We start from the raw sequence: 24,666 nt of genomic DNA on the forward strand, positions 1-24,666 counted from the left end.
GGGGTAGCAACAAAGTTAACAACAGTGAGTTGTTATTTTCGGCTGCATCTGCCTGGTGGGGTCTTAGTTCCCCGACTAGGGATTTTCTTTTTTAAATATACTTATTTGGCTGCACTTGTTCGTAGACCCTTGACCAGGGTTCGAACCTGAGCCCCCTGCAGTGGGAGCAGGGAGTCCTGGCCATTGAGCCCCCAGGAAAGTCCCCCTTAACTGGTGATTGAAACGGGGCCTCGGCAGAGAAAGTGCGGAGTCCTACTCACAGGGCGTTCCCAATGACAGTGAATTAAAAATGAACTAAGAACCGAAATGGAAGAGGACCACCTGCAAAATTCCTAGGAGGAAGCACCACAAGCACAAGGGCGGAAGTGGACCCTGTCAGCGTTGAGGCGTCTGTGCGTCAGAAGACTGTCAAGAGAATGGAAAGGCAGAGGAAGAAGAGGTCTGCAAACCATGGAGCTGTGCGCGTGTGCTAGGTCGCTGTGGACTGTGGCCCACCAGGCTCTGACAAGACGTTAAGATGAGGCTGAGATTCAGAATGTTAAGCTGCATTAGAGCACAGAGACCTCAGCTCGGTCCTCTGATGACCTAGCGGGGTGGGATGGTGGGGTTGGGAGGGAGGCTTAAGGGGATATAGGCATACATATAGCCGATTAACCAAGGGCTTCCCTGGTGGCTCAGACATTCAAGTCTGCCTGCAAAGCAAGAGACCCGGGTTCGATCCCTGGGTCAGGAGAAGAGAAATGGCAACCCACTCCAGTGTTCTTGCCTGGGAAATCCCATGCAGAGGAGCCTGGCAGGCTACAGTCCATGGGCTTGCAAAGAGTTGGATACAACTGAGCGACTAATACGTATAGTTGATTGACATTGTTGTACGGCAGAAATCAACACAATATCGTAAAGCCATTATACTCCAATTAAAAAAAAAAGACCCAGAATATATACTCAGTAAGGAAAAAAACATTCAGCTCGGTTTTTAAAAAGGCGAAGGACTTGGCATTTCTCCAAAGATACACAAATGGCCGGTAACCACATGATAAGATGCTCAGCATCAGTAGTCAGCAGGGAAATGAAAATCAGAACCAGAATGAGGTACCCCCTCCCAACCGTCAGGATGGCTACTGTCAAAAGAGCAGGAATTAACCAGTGTTGGTGAGGACGGGGGGGGAATTGGAACCCTGTCCACTGCTGTAGGAATGGTGTGGTGGCATGGAAGCCAGTCTGGCGGTCCCTAACAAGATAAATATGAAGTTACCGTATGATTCAGCAGTTCTCCCTGTAGGTGTATTCCTGAGGGATTTGAAAGCAGGGACTCAAGCAGGCACTTGTACATGCACGTCCACAGCAGCACTAGTCACAGTCGCCAGGAGGTGGGCCGACACACGTCCATCGGCAGATGAATGGATAAACACGGCGTGGTCCATCCGTGCAGTGGAATGTTAACTCAGACATAAAAAAGAGTGACGCTCTGACACATGCTACAAGGCGGATGAACCCTGAAAACACGCCGAGAGAAAGAAGCCAGACACAGACAAATAGTGTGTGATCCCCTTTGTGCGTGTTAGAGTCACTTCACTCGTGTCTGAAGCCTGCCAGGCTCTTCTGTCCATGGGATTTCTGGGGCAGGAATACTGGAGTGGGTTGCCATTTCCTTTTCCAGGGGATCTTCCCGACCCAGGGATCGAACCCGCACCTCTCATGTCTCTTGCGTTGATGGGCTGGGTTTTTACCAGTAGCGCCACCTGGGAAGCCCAGTGCCCTTTGCATGAAATGTCAGAAACAGGCAAATGGAGAAGGCAGTGGCGCCCCACTCCAGAACTCTTGCCTGGAAAATCCCATGGACGGAGGAGCCTGGCAGGCTGCAGTCCATGGGGTCGCACAGAGTCGGACACGACTGAGCGACTTCCCTTTCACTTTTTACTTTCATGCATTGGAGAAGGAAATGGCAACCCACTCCAGTGTTCTTGCCTGGAGAATCCCAGGGACGGGGGAGCCTGGTGGGCTACCGTCTGTGGGGTCGCACAGAATCGGACACGACTGAAGCGACTTAGCAGCAGCAGCAGACAAGTAGAAAACAAGTTGGTGGTTGTGGGGCTGTGAGGGGGCTAAGGAGCGACTCTTAATGGGCACTGGGTCTCTTCTGGGGTGATGAGAATGCTCTCCACCTAGCTAAAGGTGGGGACCGTACAGTACTGTGAATGTACTAGACGCCACTGATTTGTGCACTTTAAAGTGGTTCACTTTCTGTTGCGTGACTGATAAAAAAAGAAAGGAAAAAGTTTAAAAAGAGAAAAGCAATCCTGGGCCTTCCTGGCTGGGCGCGTGTGCCGGCGCAGCAGTCTGCCCGAGCCTTAGGTGTTCGTTCCCGGGGTGGGCAGCAGAGGTGTGGGGAGAGACAGGTCGTCCCACGGCTGTGGGGAACGCAGCCTGGGAGGGCCCGCCTCCCCTCCTCAAACTCTGGTCTGGTGCTGGAGCAGCTGAGACTGGGCAGCCTCTTGGGGCCAGTTCCTTGGAAAGAACCTGCAGGGCCACAGCCAGACAAAAGTGGGGCACAGGCACCCGTGGGGAACACTGGCTCTGGAGAACGCAGCAGCAGCTCCACGGGATTCAGAGTCAGGTCCTTTCAGGGGCTCTCGGGGGCTCCCTGCAAAGGCCCCTCCGGCTGCTGGAATGCTTGCAGAACCTGGCAAAGCCTAGGTCCCTCCCTTCCTGTGGGCAGCCTCCAAAAGTGGCCCCTTCAAGGGCCCCTCTGACGCCAGCAACCTCCTGAGGACTCCGCCTTGGGGAGCCCAGTGGGCGGGGCTTCAGGCCAGGGTGTGAGAATCCCCTGGGCTTCTGCTCAGCACTCAGGTCCCCAAAGGGTGACCTCTCGATGGATTTGCTCTCCACCGCCCTCTCATGCGTGGTTCTTTGGCCGTGCACCCAGGAAGCTGTCCTTCATCCCTGGGCCTCAGTTGCCCCAGAGGCAGGGTGCTCTGTCCCACGGGGGCACAGGAGGCACACGGGCCCCGCCTGGGATTCCAAGCACACAGTCATCGTTTCTGCACTCACAGGCTCTTCCGGCGTCTGGTCTCTCAGCCTCCACGGGGAGGCCATGCCACACCGCTGTTCCAGGGTCCTCGCGGGGCTGACGGTCTGATGGGAAGAGATAGACCTCGAGTGGTTTTGGAGAGTGAGCCGTGGAGGTGACTCCACAGTGGAGAGGTGTTGGGCCGGCCCAGCGGAAGGAGCCTCTTGGAGGAGGGAGTGCCAGTGCAAAGGCCCTGAGGCAGCCCCCTCGGTGGGCGGAGTGCGGTGAGCAAGGGGCCAGATAGTGTAGGCCTTCATGGCGAGAGGGGGGAACAGGTCTGCTCAGAGCTCGAGGCTCCTCCCGGACCCTGTGCTGTGGCCCCCGCGCCTGCCCTGGCTTTGCAGGACAGAGCTCAGCCTTCAGTGTGGCCACTCCCCTTAATCTCATTAGGAGGCTGGCCAGTTGCCATGGTGGTTGTGATGGGCCCAAGCAGGGCTGGCTCCTTCCAGAGAGCGAGGCCTGGGAAGAGCTGACAGATGGGAATTCGCTGCATCCTGTGGGGTCTCGCGAAGGATTGGGACTACCCTGGGGGGGTGACTGCGTCTGCCATGCCTTCTCAGGGCCACTGGCCCCCAGTCGTGCCCCAGCCTTGTGGCCCCCACTCCTCCTAGCCTCTCAGATGCTGCCAGGATGTGGGCGGGCCGTGCCCAGTAGGGGTGTGGACATAGAAATGGGAAACACACCTCGAAGGGCAACTCTGTCCCCGTGAGGTCCTGCCAGCAAGGGGGTTGGGGGAAGCTGGAGAAGTCACCGTTTCCCCACCGTTCTGTAGGGGCAGTGGGGATGGGTGTGGGGGGTCGGTCCTGACTCAGGCTGTGTCAGGGAGGACCAGTGGGGCTTTCCTGCCTAAAGACAGGGGCCCCAGGGCGAAGGCAGGACTTGAGGCAGCCTTTTAAAGAGTCTTCTCACTTTCTGGCTGTGCTGGGCCTTCGTGGCAGCGCACAGAACCTTTTGTTGCCGTGCTGGAGCCTTTGGCTGTGCTGCGCAGACTGTAGCTGCGGCATGGGGGCTTGGTTTCCCAGAGGCACTTGGGATCTTAGTTCCCCCAACCAGGGATCGAACCCTCGGCCTGCAGTGCACGCGTGTGTGCAGGCTAGGTCGCTTCAGTCCGACTCTCTGTGGCCCTGTGGACTGTAGCCCGCAGGCTCCTCTGTCCATGGGATTCTCCAGGCAAGATACAGGAATGGGACCCAGAGATCACACCCACGTCTCTGATGTCTCCTGCCTTGGCAGAGGGGTTCTTTACCACTAGCGCCGCCAGGGAAGGCCCCTGAGGGGGCTTTCTACAGTGAGGCCTGTGCCGCTTCCCCACCTTGACAGAGCCGACATGGTTGGGTTGATGCTTCTGACTCGAAGCTTCCAAACAAGATGGTGTGCTCTGGTCTGTGATGTGACGTCGCCTCTGTGACTCTCTGCGATCCCAGCCACCTGCTGGTCCGCAAGGTTATCCAGGACTCAGGTTCCAGGAGTGGAATCCCTGCCCTGCTTGCCCACTTGTGAGCCGGGTGGCCCTAGGCTGTTCCTTTGCCTGCTCAGCCTCAGTTTTCCCATCTGGGAACCCCCTCAAAGGCCCTGTCTTAGATTACGTTGTGTCCCCTCAAAAGATATGTCCGCATGCTCACCCCATAGCCTGGGAACGTGGCCTTCCTTGGCAAGAGCACTTTTGCGGATGTAATTAAGGGTCCCAAGATGAGACGATTCTGAAATAGGATGGGCTCCGAATCTAATGACAGGTATTATTCTGAGAGAAAGGAGAGGGTGTGGGACACAGCCACAGAGGTGAAGGCTGTGTGGAGACGGAGGCAGAGGTTGGAGCCGTGAGCCAAGGATACCCGGAGCCCCCTCAGGCCGAGAGAGGCTGGGGATGGATCCTCCGTCCGCGGCTCTGGAAGGAATCAACTCTGCCCACACCTTGATCTTGGATTTCACCTCTGGACTTGTGAGGGAGTGAATTCCTGTTGTTCTAAGCCACCCACTTGATGGGAATTTGTTACAGTCAGCCCGGGATACTTAAGACAGGGCATTTGTGATGCTTAAATATGCTGACACAGAGAAGGGCTCTGTGCCCCATGGTGGGGGTGCTCTGGGGTGCCGTCTGCCGCACGGGGGGTGGGGAGATGCTGGCCAGAGGGTGGCTAAGCTCAGTGCTGTGCTTCTGGCTCTGTGTTGTGGCCCCATCTCTGACCCTAGGGTGTGGCCCCACGGAGTTGGCTGGTTGGTTCACACCTGAGAGCAGGAAGGTTTGAGAGGCGTGAACTGGACCGTTCTGGAAAGATCTGGGGCTGCAGAATGCTGGTGGGAGGCAAGGCCAGATATATGGCAGCACTGCCTGGGGCCCCGGTGTGGCCCCGGTGTGGCCACATGCAGGGTCGGCACCAGACACGTTGTGACTGGCAGGCCGGGAATCTCGGGGGCCCACCTCCTGGTGGGGGCAGGATGGGGACTTTAGACAGGGTCTCAGGTCAGGCATTTGTTTGTCTTCTTTTAATACTGAATTTATTTGGCTGCACTGGGTCTTCGTGGCGGCACACAAGGTCTTTTGTTTTTAGTGTGTATTTAGTCTTGGTTCCACTGGGTCTTCGTTGCTGTGAGCAGCCTTTCTCTAGTTGCCCTGAATGGGGGCTACTCTTCGTTGCGCTGCGCGAGCTTCCCATTGCTGTGGCTCCACTAGTTGCAGCCCACAGATTCAGTAGCTGTGCGTGGGCTAAGTTGCTCCACGACGTGGGATCTTCCCGGACCGGGGATCGAACCCGTGTCCCGTGCACTGGCAGGCGGGTTCCAGATGGGGGTCCAGATGCGGGTCCCCTGATCAGGGCCCGCACCCACCCCCTTGCCTTGGATGCAGAGAGTCTCAGCCGCTGCAGCAGTAGGGAAGTCGAGGGCCAGGCACTGTGGAGCGCGCAGGTGTGGCTAGACACACCAAGGGCTGTGTCGGAAGAGTCTGGGTCAGTGGAGCTCTTATTGTTGTGATTTTATCCCTTTTAACTCAGTGGAGGAAGAGGGTAGCTTTAGAGGAAGCTGGCTGGGCAATTCGGGACCTCCCTCTACCCTCTTCGCAGTTTTTCTGTGAACCTGAACCTTTGATAATGAAAACGGAGGTTAAGAGCAACAACAGGGAGAATTCCCCGGCAGTCCAGTGGTTAGAGCTCTGCGCTTCAAATGCAGGCTTAGACAGGCAGTCCCTCGTTGGGGAGCTAAGACCCCACATGCCTTACAACAACAGCAACAACAAGGCCAGAGGCCCATGTGAAGGTGACTTGGGGGGCCTGCTCCTTGAGTGAGGTGTCAGGGAGGCCCCTCCAGGGCGGATGTGGAGGTGGAGCTGTCACAGGCGGCTCCCTGGGGTGGGGAGCACAACTCGGGGTGCTTTGGGATTGGACGCCTGGAAGGAGTGAGGAGTGGGGAGAGCAGAGGGCAGGGAGGCCCCTGTGAGTGAGTGAGAGGGCACCTGCCCGCCCTCCGCACCTGGAGTGAGGCCTGCGCTCACAGCGGGGGAGCCTGGTCTTGGGCCCCAGGCTGTCTGGCCCTTGGGCCAGAAGCTAAGGGGAGCCTGAGAGGCGCCGCTCCTCCATGCCAGCAGGTCTTGTCCAGGTGTCACCACCCTGCCGTGCTGCCTTCCGCCAAAACCCACGAGAGCGGGGCAAGGGGAGGGGCAGTCCCAAGCCTCCCCAGGGCAGCAGGGGCTGTCCTGAAGGGTCCTCGTGTGGCCTCCGAGTGGAGCGGTCGCCTGGTTCGTGGACGTCTGCTCCCGAGCACGGGAGCCTTGATGCTTGTTCACTTATTCATTTTGGTACTCACTCACGGGTTCTTGTGCTCCTTTGTTCCACCAGCAGGTGCTGCGGAGTGTTAGACCCTGGCTTGGATGCTGGGTTTATGGTGAGGCTGAGGGTAGGGTAGGAAGTACTTTCGAGAACCTCTCTCTGGGCAGAGGGATGCAGGAAGGACTGTGGTTTGACAGGGGAAGAGGCCTGAGCTCTGTGTCCAGCAGTTGGTCAGACCCTGCCCGGTAGCATCACTCTCTTGGCCTCCTTGGGCACCCTTGGAGGCATCAGGCCCACGTGTGGAGCCTAGGCTGGCACCTCCTCATCCCAGCGTCTGCCTACTCCTGGGGTTTCCTGGCCAGGCATGGGACAGCAGTCAGCCCCTGCGAAAGTTAAGGGGCCCTTAAGACCACCTTCACGTCTGACACCAGCTGCAGAGACTGAGGGTTCCCAATACTATATTAGCGCTTCCCTGGGGGCCCGGATGGTAAAGAGCCTGCCTGCCGTGCGGGAGACCTGGGTTCCATCCCTGGGTCAGGAAGATCTCCTGGAGAAGGAAATGGCAACATTTCCTTGCCATTTCTGGAACACCCCAGTCCAGTGTTCTTGCCTGGAGAATTCCAGAGACAGAAGAGCCTGGCGGGCTGCAGGCCTTGGAGTCACAGTCAGACATGACTGAGCAACTGAGAAAAAAAAAAAAAGAACACTACACACAGCTCACCGGTTCACTGGAAGGACTCAGAAGTCACTGAAGACCTTCGTACTCACGGTCACGGTCTGTTTCTTAGTTCTATCTATGCATTTGTTTTTATTTACAGCTGCACTGGGTCTGTTGCTGTGCGCGGGCTTTCTCTAGTTGCAGCAGGCGGGGGCCCTTTCTAGTTGCGGCGCCTGGCCTTTCTGAGGGGGTGGCTTCTCTTATCAGAGATCGTGAGCTCTAGAGCACAGCGCACGGGCTTACTTGCCCGGTGCCATGTGGGATCTTCCCGGACCAGGGATCCAACCCATGTCCTCTGCTCTGGCAGGTGGATTCTGTAACTACCAGACTGCCAGGGACACCCTCGGTCATGGTCTGCTTCAGTGAAAGGGTGCAGGTCACAGTTGGAATGGCGCAGTGGCCAGGGGACTTCCGAACCCAGCTGGAGATTCCCTTCCCCCTGGAGCCACGTGGACAGCGCTTGCTTCTCCCAGCACCAGTGTGTGGTGGAACGCCGGGGGCCGGCAGCCACGGATCTCCCCACGCCTTGGTGTCCAGGGTTTCACTGGGGTTCACCATACAGATGCAGCCCCAGCAGAGGAAGAGCCGAGAACCTCAGTGGCCTGAGCCCCCCACGCTTGCCCACGCTGTTAGCAGAGATACCCAGTGTGGCCCGGGGCCCCAGGCAAACAAACACACTTTTATGTGGCAGGACTTTCACTTCCCAGGAGCTGGGAGCAAAGGTCAAACAGCCCTGGGCCAGGTTAACTCTAAAGTGAAAGTGTTAGTCTTTCCAACTCTCTGTGACCCTGTGGACTGTAGCCCACCAGGCTCCTCTGTCCGTGGGATTCTCCAGGCAAGAATACTGAAGTGGGTTGCCATTTCCTTTTCCAGGGGCTCTTCCCAACTCAGGTCCGACCAAGGGATCAAACCCAGGTCTCCTGCACTGCAGGCAGGTTCTTTACCAACTGAGCCACCGGGGGAGGCCTGCCTGTGGCGCTCCACATACAACCAAGAATGAGTACGGGGGTTCCCCAGAGGAAGAGAGGGGCCCCACACCGGGTCCACTCCAGAGGCTGTACCACAAAGCCTGACATTCCCGCAACAAAGTGGATGGGGTTTGGGGGCCCCTGTGGAAAGGAGAGGCTCTGGCCGAGATGGCCAGGAGGGCCAGCATTATCGCAGACACACAGCCGTGAGCAGTGCATTCCCCTTCTGGGCTCCCTCGGCCCAGAGGGTATGATGTGAGCACTTCCTGTATCACACGCCTGGTGTTTATGCACACACACACTCAGTCTGGACAGCCCACTCTATGGGAGGGGAAACTGAGGCCCAGGAGGGGGCTGTAGCCTCCAGGGCCAGGTGGTACTTGAGAGGTGGGGATAAATGTGGGTTCCTGCTCTGTGGCTCAGACACTGGAAGGGCCTGGGGGGTGGGTCTCAGGTCCAAGGACACCCGAGCCCACCCTGCTTGGCCTCGCCTGGCCCCTCCTGACCAGGGGCTGGCCTGTGTCATCCTGCGTGACCCAGGGCCCTGGGGAGGAGGGACCCGGGTGTTCATGGTGAACATCTCCAGCTTTGGGAGCCAGGGTCTGGGTCCACAGATGCCTGAGAGCCACCCGTGAGGCATGGAGCAGGGTCAGGCTCCCTCCCGGCCCTGCCGCCCTTCACAGGAAACAGCTGTTTACCTGGGTGAGGTGCTCAGCCGGGCCAGCGGCCAGTTCCTGAGCTCCGCTTCCCCCTCCGGTGTCCAAGGCCCCCCAGGAAGCTGGGGCTGGCGTGGGAGAGTGGGGCGGCGTGGGCGGCCAGCGAGCGGCACACTGCCAGGAGCTGTTTGTGAGGGAACGTGAGCTGCTCTTGTTGTGTACACACTGTCGACCCTAGCAACCATCCCGGCCGGCCGGGGCGGACGCCCACCCCTCCCCTGGTGCCCAGCGGCCGCCCCTCTGTCACAGCACTGCATCCCAGGGCAGATTGATGGGCCTCGGGGACCTGCCCGAAGGCCACCGGTGGTGTCAGCCGGGTCAGGAGCCTCTGCTGTTCCTGGCAAAGTGGAATGGATGCTCTGGCGAGGGAAGGCCAGGTCCCAGCCCTGCTCGGAGGCAGCTGCGACCGGTCAGGGAGCCCCGGGCTCTTGATTCTGAGTCCTGGCCCAGGGGGACAAATCCACATGTGAGTGAATGGCGGAGGACCGTGCAGGGATGTGGCCAGCCTGGATGAAGGTTCTCTAGTGGGTGAGACGGGTGGGACAGGCAGAGGGGGCCTGGGGGCTTGGGCCGGACTCCTTAGGACTCAGGCAGGATCTGGCAGGCCAGCTCATGCTGTGCTTTGAGAAGCCAGCGCTGCACTTCAGAGCCGGCCCCTCTGATTCAGACCAGTGGAAAGACAATTTCTCCCGTGTCCGGGCGTAAATTCGCAGCCTCTGGCCCGCGCCCCAGGAACACAGCCTTTGGCGTGATAAGAAATGGCTCCCCCGGGTGGGTGAGGGGCCGCCTGCTCAGGCCTCCAGGCTCCAGGTCCACCTGATACTCTTGCTTATTTACCAGTTGTTCGAAGCAGCCAGTGAGGCCCCCTCAAGCTCACGGAGGCAGCACCCTCCCGGATGGGGGGGCGAGTTTCCCTGCCTGGGGTGGGCCACCTGGGGCATCTTGGGTCTGATTCTGCTGGTTCACGGCTCCTTTGAGGATCTGAGTTGCGGGAGTCCACATCCTCTGCGCCTGGTGTCACGCGTAGAGCCCTTGGGAATGGCGCTCCGCAGAGTGTGCTCCGGAGGTGTCTTCTCCCTCCCCCCACTATAGCTGTCAGCTTCTCTGTTGCAGCTCCAGCTCCAGAAATCCCAGTACCTGCAGCTGGGCCCGAGCCGTGGCCAGTACTATGGCGGGTCCCTGCCTAACGTGAACCAGATTGGGAGCAGCACCGTGGATCTGCCCTTCCAGGTGAGCCCCCACCCCTCCCCCACGCCACCTCCCCCCTGGGGTGTGCTGCAGGCTAGGCCCACCCTGTCCACTGCGCGAGAGTGGCTGTATGCCAGCCTGTGAACGTCGGGGATCCCCAGGCAATTGCTGCCACCTGTCCCCCTGCCACAAATCCCCCCCCCGCCTACTCCTTCCCCGGGGATGGCCTGACCAGGCCTCTCCTGGATCCCCCCTGCCCGTCCCCAGTCAGCAGACCCCGCAGCAAGGCCAAGGTCTGGCGGTGAGCATTTCGGCAGCCGCTACACCTGTTGGCCGGCTGTGCGGCAGCGGGAACCGCTCAGGGCCTCTGGGGCTTGGCTCCGTCCCGCTTCACTAATCCGCACGCCCAGCAGTTCTCAGAAGGACGCCCCGCGGCCTGACCCCACTTGTCTGCAAACGTTTCTTGGCAGAGACGCATACAGCGCGGCTCCCGCAGGCCGCATAGCTGCCGCGCACATCCTTATCGTAAATAAGAAGAGATAAGGCCCACCGCCTGCCTCTCCCCCTGGGCCCGGTCCCTCTGCCCTGATCTGCAGTGGAAGTGGGGGCATGGTGGGCCCAGGAGCCGGGCCGAGAGCTGCCTGCCCCCCAACCCCCCAGCATGGTGTCTGGGCTTTGCAGCGACAGGTCCACTGAGCGGCCACACACCTGTCCCGTGGCTGGGACAGAGCCCCAGAAACAGCCACGTCCGTGTGCGTGCTGACAGGCCAGGTGGAGCTGGGTCGGCCCCGCAGGGAGCTCAGTCCCGTTCGTTCCCCAGCTGTGCTCCTCCTGCACCGCTGTGGGGATGTGACGGGGCCCCGGATCCCACGGGCTGGCTCGGGGTCCAGCTGGCTCAGCTCTCAGTCCCCAGGGCCTCCTCCGATGGCCTCCGCGTCAGAGCACATGCACCAGGCAGTCGTGCTCATCTTGGCCAGGGCCCCTGCTTGGTGGGTTTTCTCCCCTCCTCCCTGCTCGCCCCTTCCTCTGTTTTCCCCATCCCTTCCTTCCTCAAGGAGTGTGTCTCTCTGGGCACCCCAAGCTTGGTCTGGGGCTACCGTAGGGCCCCCGAGGGCCAAGGGGGGCCTTTTGGGTTTCCCGCTGGGGGACCAGGCGAGGCAGGAGTGTCTCAAAGTCTCGGTTCTTTGCATTTTCAGCCCAGCGGATTTCTGGGGGAGGCTCTGGCAGCGGCTCCTGTCTCTCTGGTAAATGAGCCCCTGGGCTGAGGTCTCGGCATCCCCGGCACGTGCGCGGGCGCTAGGTACTCCTGTGCGGCCGCCCTCGTGGCCCCGTGGGAGGTGTCCCCTCTGCCAGTGGAAGCAGATCTGCCTTGCACCCCCTGGTCTGGGGAAGTGCGTGTGGGCGCGTCCAGAGACCCCTGCCCTGGGGATCCAAGCATGCGCGCCGACGCTGCATGGGTTCGTTCCTGTGGCACACACACACACGTGTGCGCAGGTCCTAGACTTGGCCTGGCGAGCGGGGCTGTGGCTGGTCTGAGCTGCTCTCTACCTCTGGCTCTGCTTCAGCTGCCTCAGTTTCCCCTCTGGGCTTCCAGGCATCTCGGAGGAGATGAACGGCCTGTGCCCTCTGGTTCCCATGCCTGGATGGTGAGGTTGCTGCCGTCTCCCGGGCCTGCAGCCTTTTGGAAGCAGAAACACGTAAAGACCCAAGCTGGCAGGGTCCAAGAAAGAAGGGTCCCCAGGTGCCAGGGAGAGCAGTCAGCCCCGAGTGCTAGCTGAGGTGTTCGGACAGGTGGGGCAGAGCGATGAGGCCGCCAGGAGCAGGCTTCCCAAGGAAATTGCTTTTCGCCTGGCTGCGCAGAGAAGAGAGAAAGGGCCCAAGGGCCAGATGGCTGGGTAGGGGGCCGGTAGCTGCGTCCAGAGCTAGTCCACGGCTGCCAGTCTTGCCCCCGTCAGATGGTGTGGGGGCCCCGTGGCGCCAAGGCAGGCGGAGAGCAGGCTCCTGGGGACCTCCAGGGTGGGAGCAGGGCCTGACCGGGGGCCTCATGCCAGCCCCAGGTTCTGGAAGGGAGCCCCGTCCGGCCAAGCTGTGGTCCAGGGCTCCGGAAAGCGCGCCTGCACTTGGCTCCCGGTGGAGCTGGGACAAGGCCGTGGGGGAGGGTGCGCGGGGGTCGAGCCTCAATCAAGACCAGCCCCAGGCTCGCCGAGGAGCCTCCAGGGAGCCAGAACTTGGCCAGGTGGGCCCCTGACGTCCTGGGCTGGAAGCCCTGGGGCTGTCTCTTGGCAGGCCCCTCCAGGGATGACGTAGGTGGGGAGAGGAGGTCGGCCAGGCCCGGAGAGAGAGGGCGGAGGCCCGTCTGCACCTGGCGAGGCTGGAGGGGGGCCCTCTGCACCCTGGCACCCCAGCCGGCACCGGGCCCCGAGCTTGCGCCGCTCTGCCTGGCCCGTGCATGCCGGCCGCACTGCACGCCTGCCGCCCTGGAGCCTGGGACCCCCGGCTCGCCGCCGCCCCCCCCACAGTGCTCGGAGGCTGGGGGCAGGGGCCCCAGAGGAAAGGAGGCCCATCTGGAATAGCCGAAGGTGTCTCCAGAGGCGGGCGGGGGGGGGGGCTGTTGGGGGGACCTTGAGGTCAGATTCTGGGGGGTCAGATCTCGGATCACAGTGGATAACCGTGGTGTGGGTTCCTCTCTTTTCTTGTTCCCTCTCTTCCTCTCCTCCCTCCCTGCATCGGTCCCCTCCCCACCCCCAGACACCGTTCCAGTCCTCGGGCCTGGACACCAGCCGAACTACCCGGCACCATGGGCTAGTGGACAGAGTGTACCGGGAGCGTGGCCGGCTGGGCTCCCCGCATCGCCGACCCCTGTCAGTGGACAAACACGGAAGGCAGATATCCTTTCCCAGAGGATGTGGGCAGTGGGGGTGGGGTGGGGGTGGAGATGGAGGTGGGGACCGCTTTCAGCCGACAGCGCAGCTTGCTACCCACACCATGATGGAATCAGGGCTGGTCCAGTCTTCCCAGGGCTACTGGGCAGCACCAGGAAGGGCGTACAATCACATGGCAACCCCAGAAGACTTCCTGGAGGAGGCAGTGCAAGCTGAGGCGACTTTAGCCAGGCGGGGGGTTAGGGGAGCACAGTGAAAATGGAAGAGACCCCTGGAGCATACAGCCTGGGATGCGTTGGGAGGGCACACTCAGACGCCTGCCTGGGCAGGGGGCCCAGGAAAGCTGTGAGCCGGGCATCCACACGTCAGGGCCATGGTGGTGAACCCTCTGGGGGCCACACGGAGGGCAGCCCAGCCAAGGCAGGGGCGTTGAGGGGGATCTGAGCCTGAGCCGGACCCAGACAGATCAGAGGGAGGCTATCAGAAGACACAAAATTTGCCTTTGCACCTTGGCCAAGCAGAGAAGACTGTCAAGAATCCCCCCATCCAACCCCCCACCAACTTGGCTGCCCCTTGGTGCTTCGCCAGCCAGCCTCCCCCGCCCCCAGCGTCCGAGTGGCTGCTCCTGGGAAGCCCAGCTCTTGAGCACAGAGAAGGCTGTTCTTTCCTGCCTCTTGTTTCCACAGGCTGGGGGAGCCTGAGCAGCTGGGCCCCAGACTGAGCGCTCGGGGCCCCGGGAGCCACCCCGTCAGCCCGGAATTAAGAGTCAAGGCCGGGGTCAGCTGAACTAGACTCCCTGCAGTCCCCCCGCCCCCACGGGCCCCTGTTTCACGGCTGAGGCCTCTCTTGGAAGGGGCGCAGCCCGCACGTGCGCTTGCAGGGGGTGAGTGCTGAGTGCTAGGTGGACGGGGCTGCACCCTGGGGGCTGCTAGCAGCCAGGCAGGAAAGGCCCCCCGCCCCGAGGCCCCAGCTGTTCGCAGCCTCCCAGCAGCCTGGCTTCTCGGGCTGGCCCATGCAGGGTTCCTGGGGCTCAGGGAGGGCCTGAGCCAGCAGCACCATCCCCTTAACTCACATGCACGTGGACAGCTGCCCATATGGCACCGTGTACCTCTCGCCACCTGCGGACACCAGCTGGAGAAGGTCAGTGACCCAGAACCAACCCCCAGCCCTCTCATTGGAAACAAAGCAATACTTCCATCGTGGTTGTGCTTGGAAAACCAAGATGTAGTCCCTTAAAAATGGCAAAACTCTAGAAATCAGCTCTATCCCTGTAACAATGAGGTCACAGTTTTGGGGTCTTCCAGGGATTTTTTTTTTTTTTTTCCTTTCTCTGATTTATGACTTTCTTTTTCTTTTCTTTTTTTTACCAAAGTTGGGATTGTATGGAATAGTCAGTGTCGTCACTTGCTTTATTTCATTTAATGTGCCATTATGATTGTTTCCCACATTCCCAAAAAGCCATAGAAAATGTGACTGGAACAGTATTATATATTACTAGAAAATCAGGGAAATAAATACATGTAGAAGATTAAGAAAACCCATAATGTCATCATCTAGGAAGATACAGCAACAGCAATATAGCTAATCTAAATACTCACAATAACACAGTTGATATTTGCACACCAGTGTTAATGTACTTGGTGCTTCCCAGGTGGCGCTGGTGATAACCAGCCTACCAGTGCAGGGGACGGAAGAGACACAGGTTTGATCCCTGGGTCAGGAGGATCCCCCGGAGGAGGGCACGCCATCCCACTCCACCATTCTTGCTTGGAGAATCCCCGCGGACAGGGGAGCCTAGCGGGATACAGTCCATGGGGTCGCAAAGAGTCAGACAGGACTGAAGCTACTTAGCACACACACATGGGCACACACATGAATATACTTTAATGACACAGGCGTGTATACTTAAAAATGGTTAAAAAGGCAAGCTTTATTGTAGTACATATACACAAAAAAATATACGTAGGTGATTTCAGGAAACAAAGATCAAAAGTAAGCAAGCTGTTAAAAAAAAAAACACCACAAAATATACGTAACTGAGTAACACAGTTAAATGCCCACCATTTATGACCACGTAGTCATAGCCTAGGTCCTATTTCAACCAGCACATACATTAACACATTATTGACCAGGGGATTTCTGCAGAGACGAATGCCTGTGGCGTTGATAACGTCTCCAGTCAATAACGTGTCAACTGATGTAGGACACACAGAGCTCTATAGAGTTGGGGCTCTTATTCTCCCCATTTTTAGGCATAAGAACACAGAGAGGTCAGAACACTTGCTCAGGGACACACAGCTGGTGGGGGGGGCCAGGATCCCCCAGCTCCTCATTGCTCATCCAGCCCCAGGGTCAGAGACAGCACCGCCCTTTGTCGTCTGCTCTTGGCCCTAAGCCAGGCTTCCTCCACGTCACTCTCAGCGTCTGGAACATTCCTGTCGGGTGCACATGGTTCTTACTCTCACCCCCACGGTGGCGGTGCAGCTGGTCCTGCCCTTTGTGTGTCGGCCCAGCTTCCCAAGGCTGCCTCTGGTTTCTTAGGCAGCCTCCCTCCAGGCATCTGCAGCTCAAGGCGTAGTGTGTCATTGGGGCAGAGACTGGAGCCCCTCCTGGGTGCTGGGCAGCATCGGGTTGGTTGGAGCAAGACCTTCCTTGGCTTATCTGTCACTGGTGGGGCCTCCGTGATGGCTGCTGTGGGACTGGCAGGCCTGCTCTCTTCAGGGTTTCAGCATGAAGGCACCACCCTTTGCCTAAAGCTGAGATGCCCGTCCGAGGGGCAGGGACGGGCAGGGCCTTTGCAGGCGAAAACCATGGTCACTGTTGTGGTTCTTCAGGGTTTTGCTCAGGTTGCAGCTCACAAAAATGTCCCACAGCTGTCACCCTCTTGTGTCGTGTGGGTCCCAGGTGGAGTGGAGCCAAGATTCTCCCTTTGTCCCCTTTGGGCCTGAGTCTCACTGTTTCTCTCCTCTCCCTAGGACCAATTCTGACTCCGCCCTGCACCAGAGCACAATAACGCCCACCCAGCCAGAGCCCTTTACGGGTGGGTCCCAGGATGCGCACCAGAAAAGAGGTATCGGCAGAGCCCACGGGCACCTTTCCTAGGGTCAGGCAAGTCCAGTAGGTGGCCACTATGCCCTCAGAGGTCACGGACCTAAGAAGGAAGACTCAGCCAATGCTGTATAACATGAGTTCAGAGAAACTTCCAGAGATGGTGCTGCTTGAGCTGGATTTTGAGGGATGCGTAGGGGTCTTCTGGGCAGAGAAAACAGTCCCAGTGAACTCACACTGGCTTCTGTTGATGGACTCAGGGCAAGACCTCACAGTCTAGGGGTCCTTGCAGATTCTTTCAAATGTTGGGAGCAGCAAGCCCAAGCAGAAGGGGCTTTTATCAGCTCGTGACCAACAGCTGGGGCTAGATGTTCATCTTCAGGTGCCATTCAGTCCCTGGCTTTGCACTGGATCGTTTCCTGACTCTGATGCTCAGAACCCGCTTGGTCCCTAAGGTCCGTCCTGAACTAGTGAGTGGAAGAGAGGTGCACTCTGGTCATGCACACACCTCTAGCCGGGGCAGATCTGTACCCAGGCCCTGGTCCTTCCTTGGAGCCAGGTGTGGAGGCAGTGTCCTTGGGACCTTCCAGGAAGGTACACAGCATCTTAAAAACTGGGGCAGTGACACCCCGAGAGGGCAGTGTGATGCTGTGAGGCCAGCCCTCGAAACCCGTGTGGGCCTGACCTGCTCCAGGACCCTGAAACCAGAGAATGAATCATGTACGCTGATGTCCAGATGCTTCCCACCTTTTTGGTAGCATTTCACTGTGCGAGTATGTGAACATACCGGGGAGGTTTTGCTGATAGGAGGAGGATGGACACCAGAACTTCACCCTTCGGCTGGCAGGCACCCTGCTCATATGACCTTTCCAGCTCATTGGGCACCAGCAGTGAGATCGCGGAAGGGAATGTCTCCATAATAAAGCAAGGATTCCAGACTCCTGGGTGGATGAGAGCGCGCCTGTCACGCCCTCCTGCTCCTGATGCTGGAGGGAGCTTAGAGAGCACGGTCTACCCTGAGGGAGGTCCCCGTAGAGGCTTGGGGTTTTGGCATGGACAAGTGGACTTTGCCCTCCCAGGGACTCTTTGTGACCCATGGCAACTCTGAGTCCTGTTGGCCTTGGGGTCAGGGGCGGGAAACACATCACCTCTCTGTTCCTCTAGGAGGGGCCCAGGCAGAAACAGAGTGTAGGATTAGCCTGGTTGACCTCCCATGCCCTCGTCGAGGTTTTGAGAAGGAGGAATTAACCCATCTGGCTAGGTTCCTAATCCTGCTATTCCAGGTGAAAAGCAGCCTTCAACAGGCATAAAGAAATTGGCTCTCATGAAGTGTTTGCTCTCACCTTACCCGAAAGGGTTAACGAGAGGAGCCTCAGGTGCAGCTGGTTCCAGGGCCTTGAGTGATGCCGTCTGGCTCCTTTCTCCGCTCCTTCCCTCCGGGACCGGTTAGCCCTGCAGGTCATTCACGGGGCCATAGCTGCCATGGGTGGGTGGGCCTCAGCCTCTGTCGAGCTCCGTGGCTCGGTGCCAGGACCCCCCCAAGGGGCCCAGCCTCTGGGTGCTGACAGCCCAGAGGAGGAGACCGGTGTCCACAGGGCTGCAGGTGGGGCACCTGGGGCAAGACAGCCACTCCTGGGAGAGACGCTCAGCGGTCCTCTGTGGCTCGAGGCCTCGGAAGCCTGAGTGGACCCTGTGAGGGGCAGCAGGCACACCCGCCCTGAGCTCCAGAGCTTTCAGTTTCATTTCTTTTTAAAACACAGGTCCTCTGATTTTTTTTTTTTTTTTTAACTTTTAAAAAATGAAGCTTTGTTGTTCTTTAGTACAATCCCCAGAAGTTACTGTTGGGGCAGTTAGTCATGTCACAGTTGGGCTGTGTGTCGGGAACCACCTGGTACCACTGCGAGGCTGCAAAGATCCCTTTTCTGCTTCTCCTCCAACCCCGCCCCACCCCAGTCTTGCTGTTAACAGTCCCGGGTATGGAGGAGACCGCATCAGAGACGGACAAGAATCTTTCCAAGCAAGGATGGGACACCAAGAAGGTAAGAGCGTAAGCGCTTTTGAAAGTGGCTTCCCTTCCTGACCTTTAAAAAATTCCTTTTGAGAAGCACAACCCAAGTGAAGATGGTGAAATAGTATGTTGGGGGAACATCTCCTTTCCTGAAATGTGAGCCTCATTCTTTTCTGTTTTGTTTTGTTTTGTTTTTGCTTCCCAGCATGCAAGATCTTAGTTCCCCAACCAAGGATTGAACCCAGGCCCTTGGCAGTGAGAGCGCAAAGTCCTAAGCACTGGACTGCCAGGGAATTCCCCAAACCTCATTTAGCTTTAACCTGTTAGGCCTTGAATACTAACAGAAGGCCTGTTAACACTGGGAAAAACCATGTAGGGAATTAAAATCCATGTTCACTTTGATAGCGTGTATTAAATTGGAACAATGCAGAGAAGATTAACATGGCTCCTATTCAGGGATGACAGGCAGATTCATGAAGCATTCTCTGTTTTTACATGTACTGATGAACGTTAACTATTGACTTATTGTGGTGATCAGTGCAGTATATACAAATATAGAGTCATTACATTGTACACCTAAAACTAATATAATATATGCCAATTATATCTCAATTAAAAAAGAAATTGAAGCCAGGGAGGTTAGGTGATGTGCGCAAGCTTGTGAAGATACTTAGGGTTTAGAACCTACACTACATAATTCTTAGCCTGTGGTCATTCTACTAACCCATGGTATTGGATAACTATCGTCATTTATCGTCCTCTTTAAACATAAACTTCTGTTTATTTGCACAATAATTGGAGCTTTTATTGCAGTACAGAGTCTGCTTGGAATTCCCAGTTGGATTGAGATTTCTGTATTATTTCTAGGTCCAGAAACAAATTTCTCAGTTTCAGCCTACAAAAAGATCTGGTGATAAGATAGAATCTGTGCCATGAATAGATTTCAAAGAATTTGAATAGAACAAAAATGCATTTAACACTAAGGCGATTTTGAATGTGAAAAAAAAGAATTGACACCTATTGCTGGTCAAGTTGCAGTAAAAGGGGCAGCAACTCAAATCGCTCATTCCCTTCAGGAACTCAGAGGGGGATGATGGGGGTGATGAAGCAGACAGCACTGTGCTCATGAAGGCGTGTGTTCAGAGCCTCTGAAATCAACTGAAAACAGCCTGACTGTCTGCCAGTGGGGGAGCTGTAAGGAAATTGTCCTCAGGCCCTCGTGTGGAAAGCTCTGTGTGTGTGAGTTGGGATCTAAAGGCATGAGAGACTTGTGAGAAAACTGGTGTGCAGAAAGAGGATAAAGCTGTTTAGAAAGGCACAAGACACACAGAGACGCCCACAGATCCCTGGATGTGCTGGACCAGGCCCTGGGGAGACGCACGCGCGGGTGTGGCCAGCTCTCTTGACCCGGTCCGCATGTTCCAGTTTTGCCTGAGGAACACATGATTTTCCTACTCGGTAAAAACCTTTGAAACTCTAACAACCCAAAGGAAAAAGTAACTGAAACGTCTGGTTGCAGAGAGGTGCATCAGTAAGGAGAGCGGGGTCCCTGCACCTGCCCAAATGTGCTGCTGCTGTGAAGCCAGCGGAGATGGCAAGTGTCTCAGCTGGGGAGGGAAGGAGCCCCAGCAGCAAGGGAGTGAGAGGAGGGTGTGGCGCCCAGCATCTGGGGGCACTCCTTTTAACTGCCGCGGAACCAGACGATGCATCTGTGACGATGTTGGCAAAGGAATTCCTGTGGATTCGTTGGGGGTGGGACGGGGGGTGATGGGTGAATTCTTCGTACTGTTTAGAAATCCATTAGGATCCCATAAACATCCGTGGAATGCGTTTGAAAAGACTCTTTAGAAAAAGTCATTGTCAAAGCACTTTGCAAAAAAATAATCTGGTAATGAAGCGAGTGTTTACTCACGGAATTAAGGAGCCTATGGCCAAGTAGAAACCCGTTCCTCCGGCATTCCCTGCAGGGGCTAAACGCCGGGTGGTCACATGCCACCCCTCCGGTGCCCCAATCACTGCCAGTTGGGCCTTCCCTCCTCCCCACCCCCCAGCTCACTGGCTGTGCGCGTGGAAGGCAGGCCTAGCCCTCTGCCGGTGTGTCCACGTTCTTGTCTGATAATCCTTAAAGAATACCGGGAGTGTGTGCCCGAGGGCCTGAGAGGCAGAGACGAATAGGGGACATGACTCAGCCGAGCCCTCTGCTGGCATGCGAGGTTCTGCCCAGTCATGTCCACTGCCAACGGAAGAGAGTTCCTTCTTTGTCCTTGGACGAGAGTCTAGGGACCCTGCCTGGAGCCTTTGGTTCTTGGATAGTGTCCTGGGTTCACAGAAGAGGAAGAGGAAGCAGAGCTTCTCCGGGACCCTCTCCCCGGGGCTGGTCTGCAGGGCAGCCACAGTGTCCGTCCCCGGGCAGCGTGGGCCAGGGAGCACACCAGCAGCAGGGTCCCCTTGGGAATCACAGCTCAGGCCCCCACGCCACTGGAAGGCAGGTCAGCAGGGGGCGTGGTCGGCATCTTCCGTGTTATTTGTGGCATCCGGTTTGAGCCTCCTGAGGCTTCTCCCTGTGATGTCCTTCCTTGCCATGGACAGAGGGACTCTGAGCAGCGGGAGCCTCTGCCACCAGAGCCCCTCCTGCCTTGATTCAGGAGTGATGTAGGGTGTTAGCCTCCAGGCACCTGGGTGGGTTTTCAGTGGTCCTGCCCCCGCCCCCGCTGGCTGCCAACACCCATAGTACAGCGCCAGGGGATTCGGACGTGAAGAGCGGGCAGGATTCTTCTGCTTCCCCAGTGCCTGCTGACGGGACCACAGCACCCCGGTCCATGCCCATTTTACCAGGTAGAGTGAAGCCGGGAGGGGGCTGTAGGAAAGCCATCTCCACACAGTTCTTGGTTTGCCCCTGGGTATGTCTGGGGCAGCCCCTCCTCCTGTCCTTTGGGGCCATATACTCTTTATCTGAGACTAAACTTTCTTCTTTCTTTAAATTAGTCTGTTGAATTTTGGCTGCGCTGGGCCTTTGTCGCTGCATGCAGGCTTCTCACGGCAGTAGCTTCTCTTGTTGTGCGGCACAGGCTCCAGGGCTCATGGGCTTAGTTGCCACATGGCATGTAGGATCTGAGTTTCCAGGCCAGGGTTCGAACCTGTGTCCCCTGCATTGCCACTGGATTGTTGGCCACCGGACCACTAGGGAAGTCCCAGTAAACTCAATTCTTGTGGAGTACTTCTTAGCCCTTGTAGGGAGGTCAGCCATACTGTGAGGGGGTGCAGTGCATGTGAGGAAGCCGGCTCAGGCTCTGCTGTCTTCTCTTTCAGACGGGGCCCAGGCCCAAGTCCTGCGAGGTTCCTGGAATCAAGTAAGTCTCAGCAGGGCCCACCCTGTGTGCCCAAGGCCACCAAGGGCTACTTGGACAACCCCAGGTCTTCCCATCCCCTCATGAGGCCATACCTCCTGATAAGAAGGGCTCTGTGCTGCTGGCGGCCACCCAGCAAGCCCCACGCTGGGGGACACTCCTGCCCCTGCCTGCCTCAGATGACGGAGCCCCTTCCCCAGCCCCAGCACCCTTGCACCTCAGACACACCCCTTTCTGGTCAGTGGGAAGCCCTTCCCCTCAGCCCCGAGCCACCAGCCTCTTCCTCAGTTTCCACTGGAGGTGCTGGTAGCTGTTTCTCCAGCAGAGCAGCGCCTCATTGTGGGGTGTCATTTTGCACCTGCTGATTTTTTTTTTTCGTAACCAGCCTTCTCCTGCCCCCACCACAGCTTCTGGGGGAGAACAGGCCAGCTGCCGTCCTGAGAGCTCACCTCCCCTCTGTCTGGCCTTTCCCCCCCCAGCATCTTTCCATCTGCCGACCAGGAAAACACTACAGCCCTGATCCCCGCCACCCACAACACGGGGGGCTCCCTGCCTGACCTGACCAACATCCACTTCCCCTCCCCCCTCCCGACCCCGCTGGACCCCGAGGAGCCCACCTTCCCCGCGCTGAGCAGCTCCAGCAGCACCGGCAACCTGGCAGCCAACCTGACGCACCTGGGCATCGGTGCTGCCGGCCAGGGTAAGCTGGCCGGGCGGCGGGCGCCCCTGCCCGACCGGGCTGCCCCTCCAGTGAGGATGGCACGCGCGCGCGCATGTGTGTGTGAGTGAGGGCTGAGCCAGCTCATGGGGGTCGAGGGCAGAGTCCACCGTGGGGATTTGGGGCTGCCAGGCCGACCCAAGGGGAAGGGCATCTGGGCAGAGGCCCGGGGCGGGGAAGGCACATGCCCCCAGGGATTGGACCACGGTTCTTAGGGCGTATTGGGGGCTTCAGGGAGTTGGAGTGGGCCAGGCTTTCCCCATGTGCCCCCCTCATCGAGGGACAGGACTGATCCGTTCTTCGCCCTGCCCCGACCGCTTCCCTCCCCCTTCTCACCTCCCTCCCCGCTCCCCGTGCCCCACTGTGACTGCCAGCTTAGGACACTCCAGCCCAGCCAGCTCTCCATACTGCGCAGCCATCCATCCCTGAGGATATTTCACAGTCCCAGTGTCCCAGAAACCCCCAGTGCCACCCTGGCCCTGTCTCTCCTGAGGACTTCCAGTGGCACTGTGCCCCTGTGACTTAGGACCCCAGACTCCCCTCTGTGGCCCCCACGTGCTGGGTCCCCCACCCCTCCCCCACCCAGAATGGCCATCAGCTCACGACTCTTTTGGTCAGGCCCTTGCACAGGTCTCCAGTTTCCTCCTAGAGAAAGCTTCAGGCCCCTGGGAGCCCCCTAATCCTGCTCCCCACCCCGACTCCTCTCCAGCCAGTGAGCTTACACAGGGCACCCTGGCACATGCTGCCCCTCCCCCACAGACCCCCCTCCTCCAGCTCCTCCCCCCATCCCCTGTTCAGACACCCGCTCTCCCTCTGCAGGCTTCTTGACCCCCTGCCCATGACCTGCCCCTTCTCACACCGAGTGGCTTTTCTGCACTTACCCAGCTGCTGTCAAGTCACTGCTTTGCTCTCATCATCCCCTGGGCTGGGCCTTGATCTCACACGTCCTTGCTGTGACCCCTGGACCCATGCTGACTGCTGGTGTGGGTTTGCATACAGGGAGAAGGGGCAGTCCCCCAGCAGCCTAGTGGCGGGACAGGCAAGAGGGGCCATGGGGACTCACACGTGTCCCTACGTGTGTTGGGACTCAGTGGTTGATAAGCACCACCTCATCATGCCCTTCTTCAGCCCCAGAGCCACAGCCTGGGCCCCACACTCACCTTGTCCACAGACCCATTGCACCTCCACCCCGCGCTCCCCCCTGCTGGGCGGTGCCACGCAGGATTTTCTGAGAATCACACACTCAGATTCACATTGGCCGCAATTCCTCTGGGGAAGCCGACTGTAAAGAATGGGCGGCAGCCCCTGGGCCAGGGCGGAGCCCCTGGGCAGCTGTGCAGAGAGGTTTCGGGGTGAAGTGGGCCAGCCTTGCAGCCAGGTGGAGTTGGGAGTGAAGGAGAGCAAGGAACCCGGAGTCATTACTGGGTTTGATGCGGGCAGGGCTGGGGGCAGGTGAGGGTTGTTGAGGGCGGTACGCGCTCCCTAGGTGTTCAAGCGAAAAGCTGGCTCAGCCATCAGGCAGAAGACACTTGCCCTGGCCATGCCCCTGTCCCCCTCTTCCAGGGAAGGCCCGGAACACAAAACAAGTAGTTTCAGGGGACCCCAAGATCCTGGGCCCTCCAAGAGACCAGTGGGTGGGCAGTGCCCACATGCCTGTGCAAGGCGAGAAATTGGAAGGTCGCCTCTGGGGCTGCTAGGGAGGGCCCCCCACGCCGGGTCACTGTTTCCTGGCCCCTGTTTTTCTCCTCGTGCCTTGCAGCAGCCTCCAGAGCACCACCCCCTCTGCCCGAGGGTCCTTGGCAGCCCCGCCCCCACCCGCAGTCCCAGCGCTCGCCTAGGAGCCACGCACTTCCAGCCGGAGCTGAGTCTAAACAAGCACAGAAAACACAACACATGTGAAAACCATAGATGCAGGACCGAGTGCAGACCCCGAGCGGGGCCCACACCCCAGCCTGCCTGGCTCGGCGCATCGGCCCAGTAATGTCTGACATGTGTTCGGTTGTTTGCGAACCTGCCACTCCACAGCAGCTTGCCTGGCCGAGGCCTCGTTTTCCCAGTGCGTTTTACATCAAGCAGAGCCACCACCCGGCCCCTGGCACACGTGGAGCCCGCCCCCTCCCCCTGCCTGTCCGGCCCACCCTGCAGTCAGGACAGGGAGGAAGAAGAAGGCCCCTCTCTCTCCTTCCACGTTTGCTAAAGTCGTTTCCCGGGCGTGGGAGGTGGACAGGCTGGGGTCCTCCCTCGC

At 58.4% G+C, this 24,666-nt stretch overlaps 1 protein-coding gene across 5 annotated transcripts in view; it reads left to right on the forward strand.

Annotated features, from left to right (window-relative positions):
* Window positions 1-24,666, forward strand: part of CRTC1 (CREB regulated transcription coactivator 1) — an 85,605-nt gene that overhangs the window by 41,675 nt on the left and 19,264 nt on the right. For 3 of the 5 annotated variants that reach the window (XM_018051453.1, XM_018051455.1, XM_018051456.1), the window contains exons 2-9: window positions 10,344-10,460; window positions 11,615-11,662; window positions 13,167-13,304; window positions 14,379-14,440; window positions 16,276-16,370; window positions 18,302-18,387; window positions 21,666-21,706; window positions 22,183-22,403. In XM_018051453.1, the coding sequence (XP_017906942.1) occupies window positions 10,344-10,460; window positions 11,615-11,662; window positions 13,167-13,304; window positions 14,379-14,440; window positions 16,276-16,370; window positions 18,302-18,387; window positions 21,666-21,706; window positions 22,183-22,403 (808 nt within the window). The remainder of the gene's footprint in view (window positions 1-10,343; window positions 10,461-11,614; window positions 11,663-13,166; window positions 13,305-14,378; window positions 14,441-16,275; window positions 16,371-18,301; window positions 18,388-21,665; window positions 21,707-22,182; window positions 22,404-24,666) is intronic. The other 2 variants (XM_018051454.1, XM_018051457.1) reach the window with 1 other exon arrangement.

Source organism: Capra hircus, chromosome 7 (genome assembly GCF_001704415.2).
Source record: "Capra hircus breed San Clemente chromosome 7, ASM170441v1, whole genome shotgun sequence".
Lineage (NCBI taxonomy): Eukaryota > Metazoa > Chordata > Mammalia > Artiodactyla > Bovidae > Capra > Capra hircus.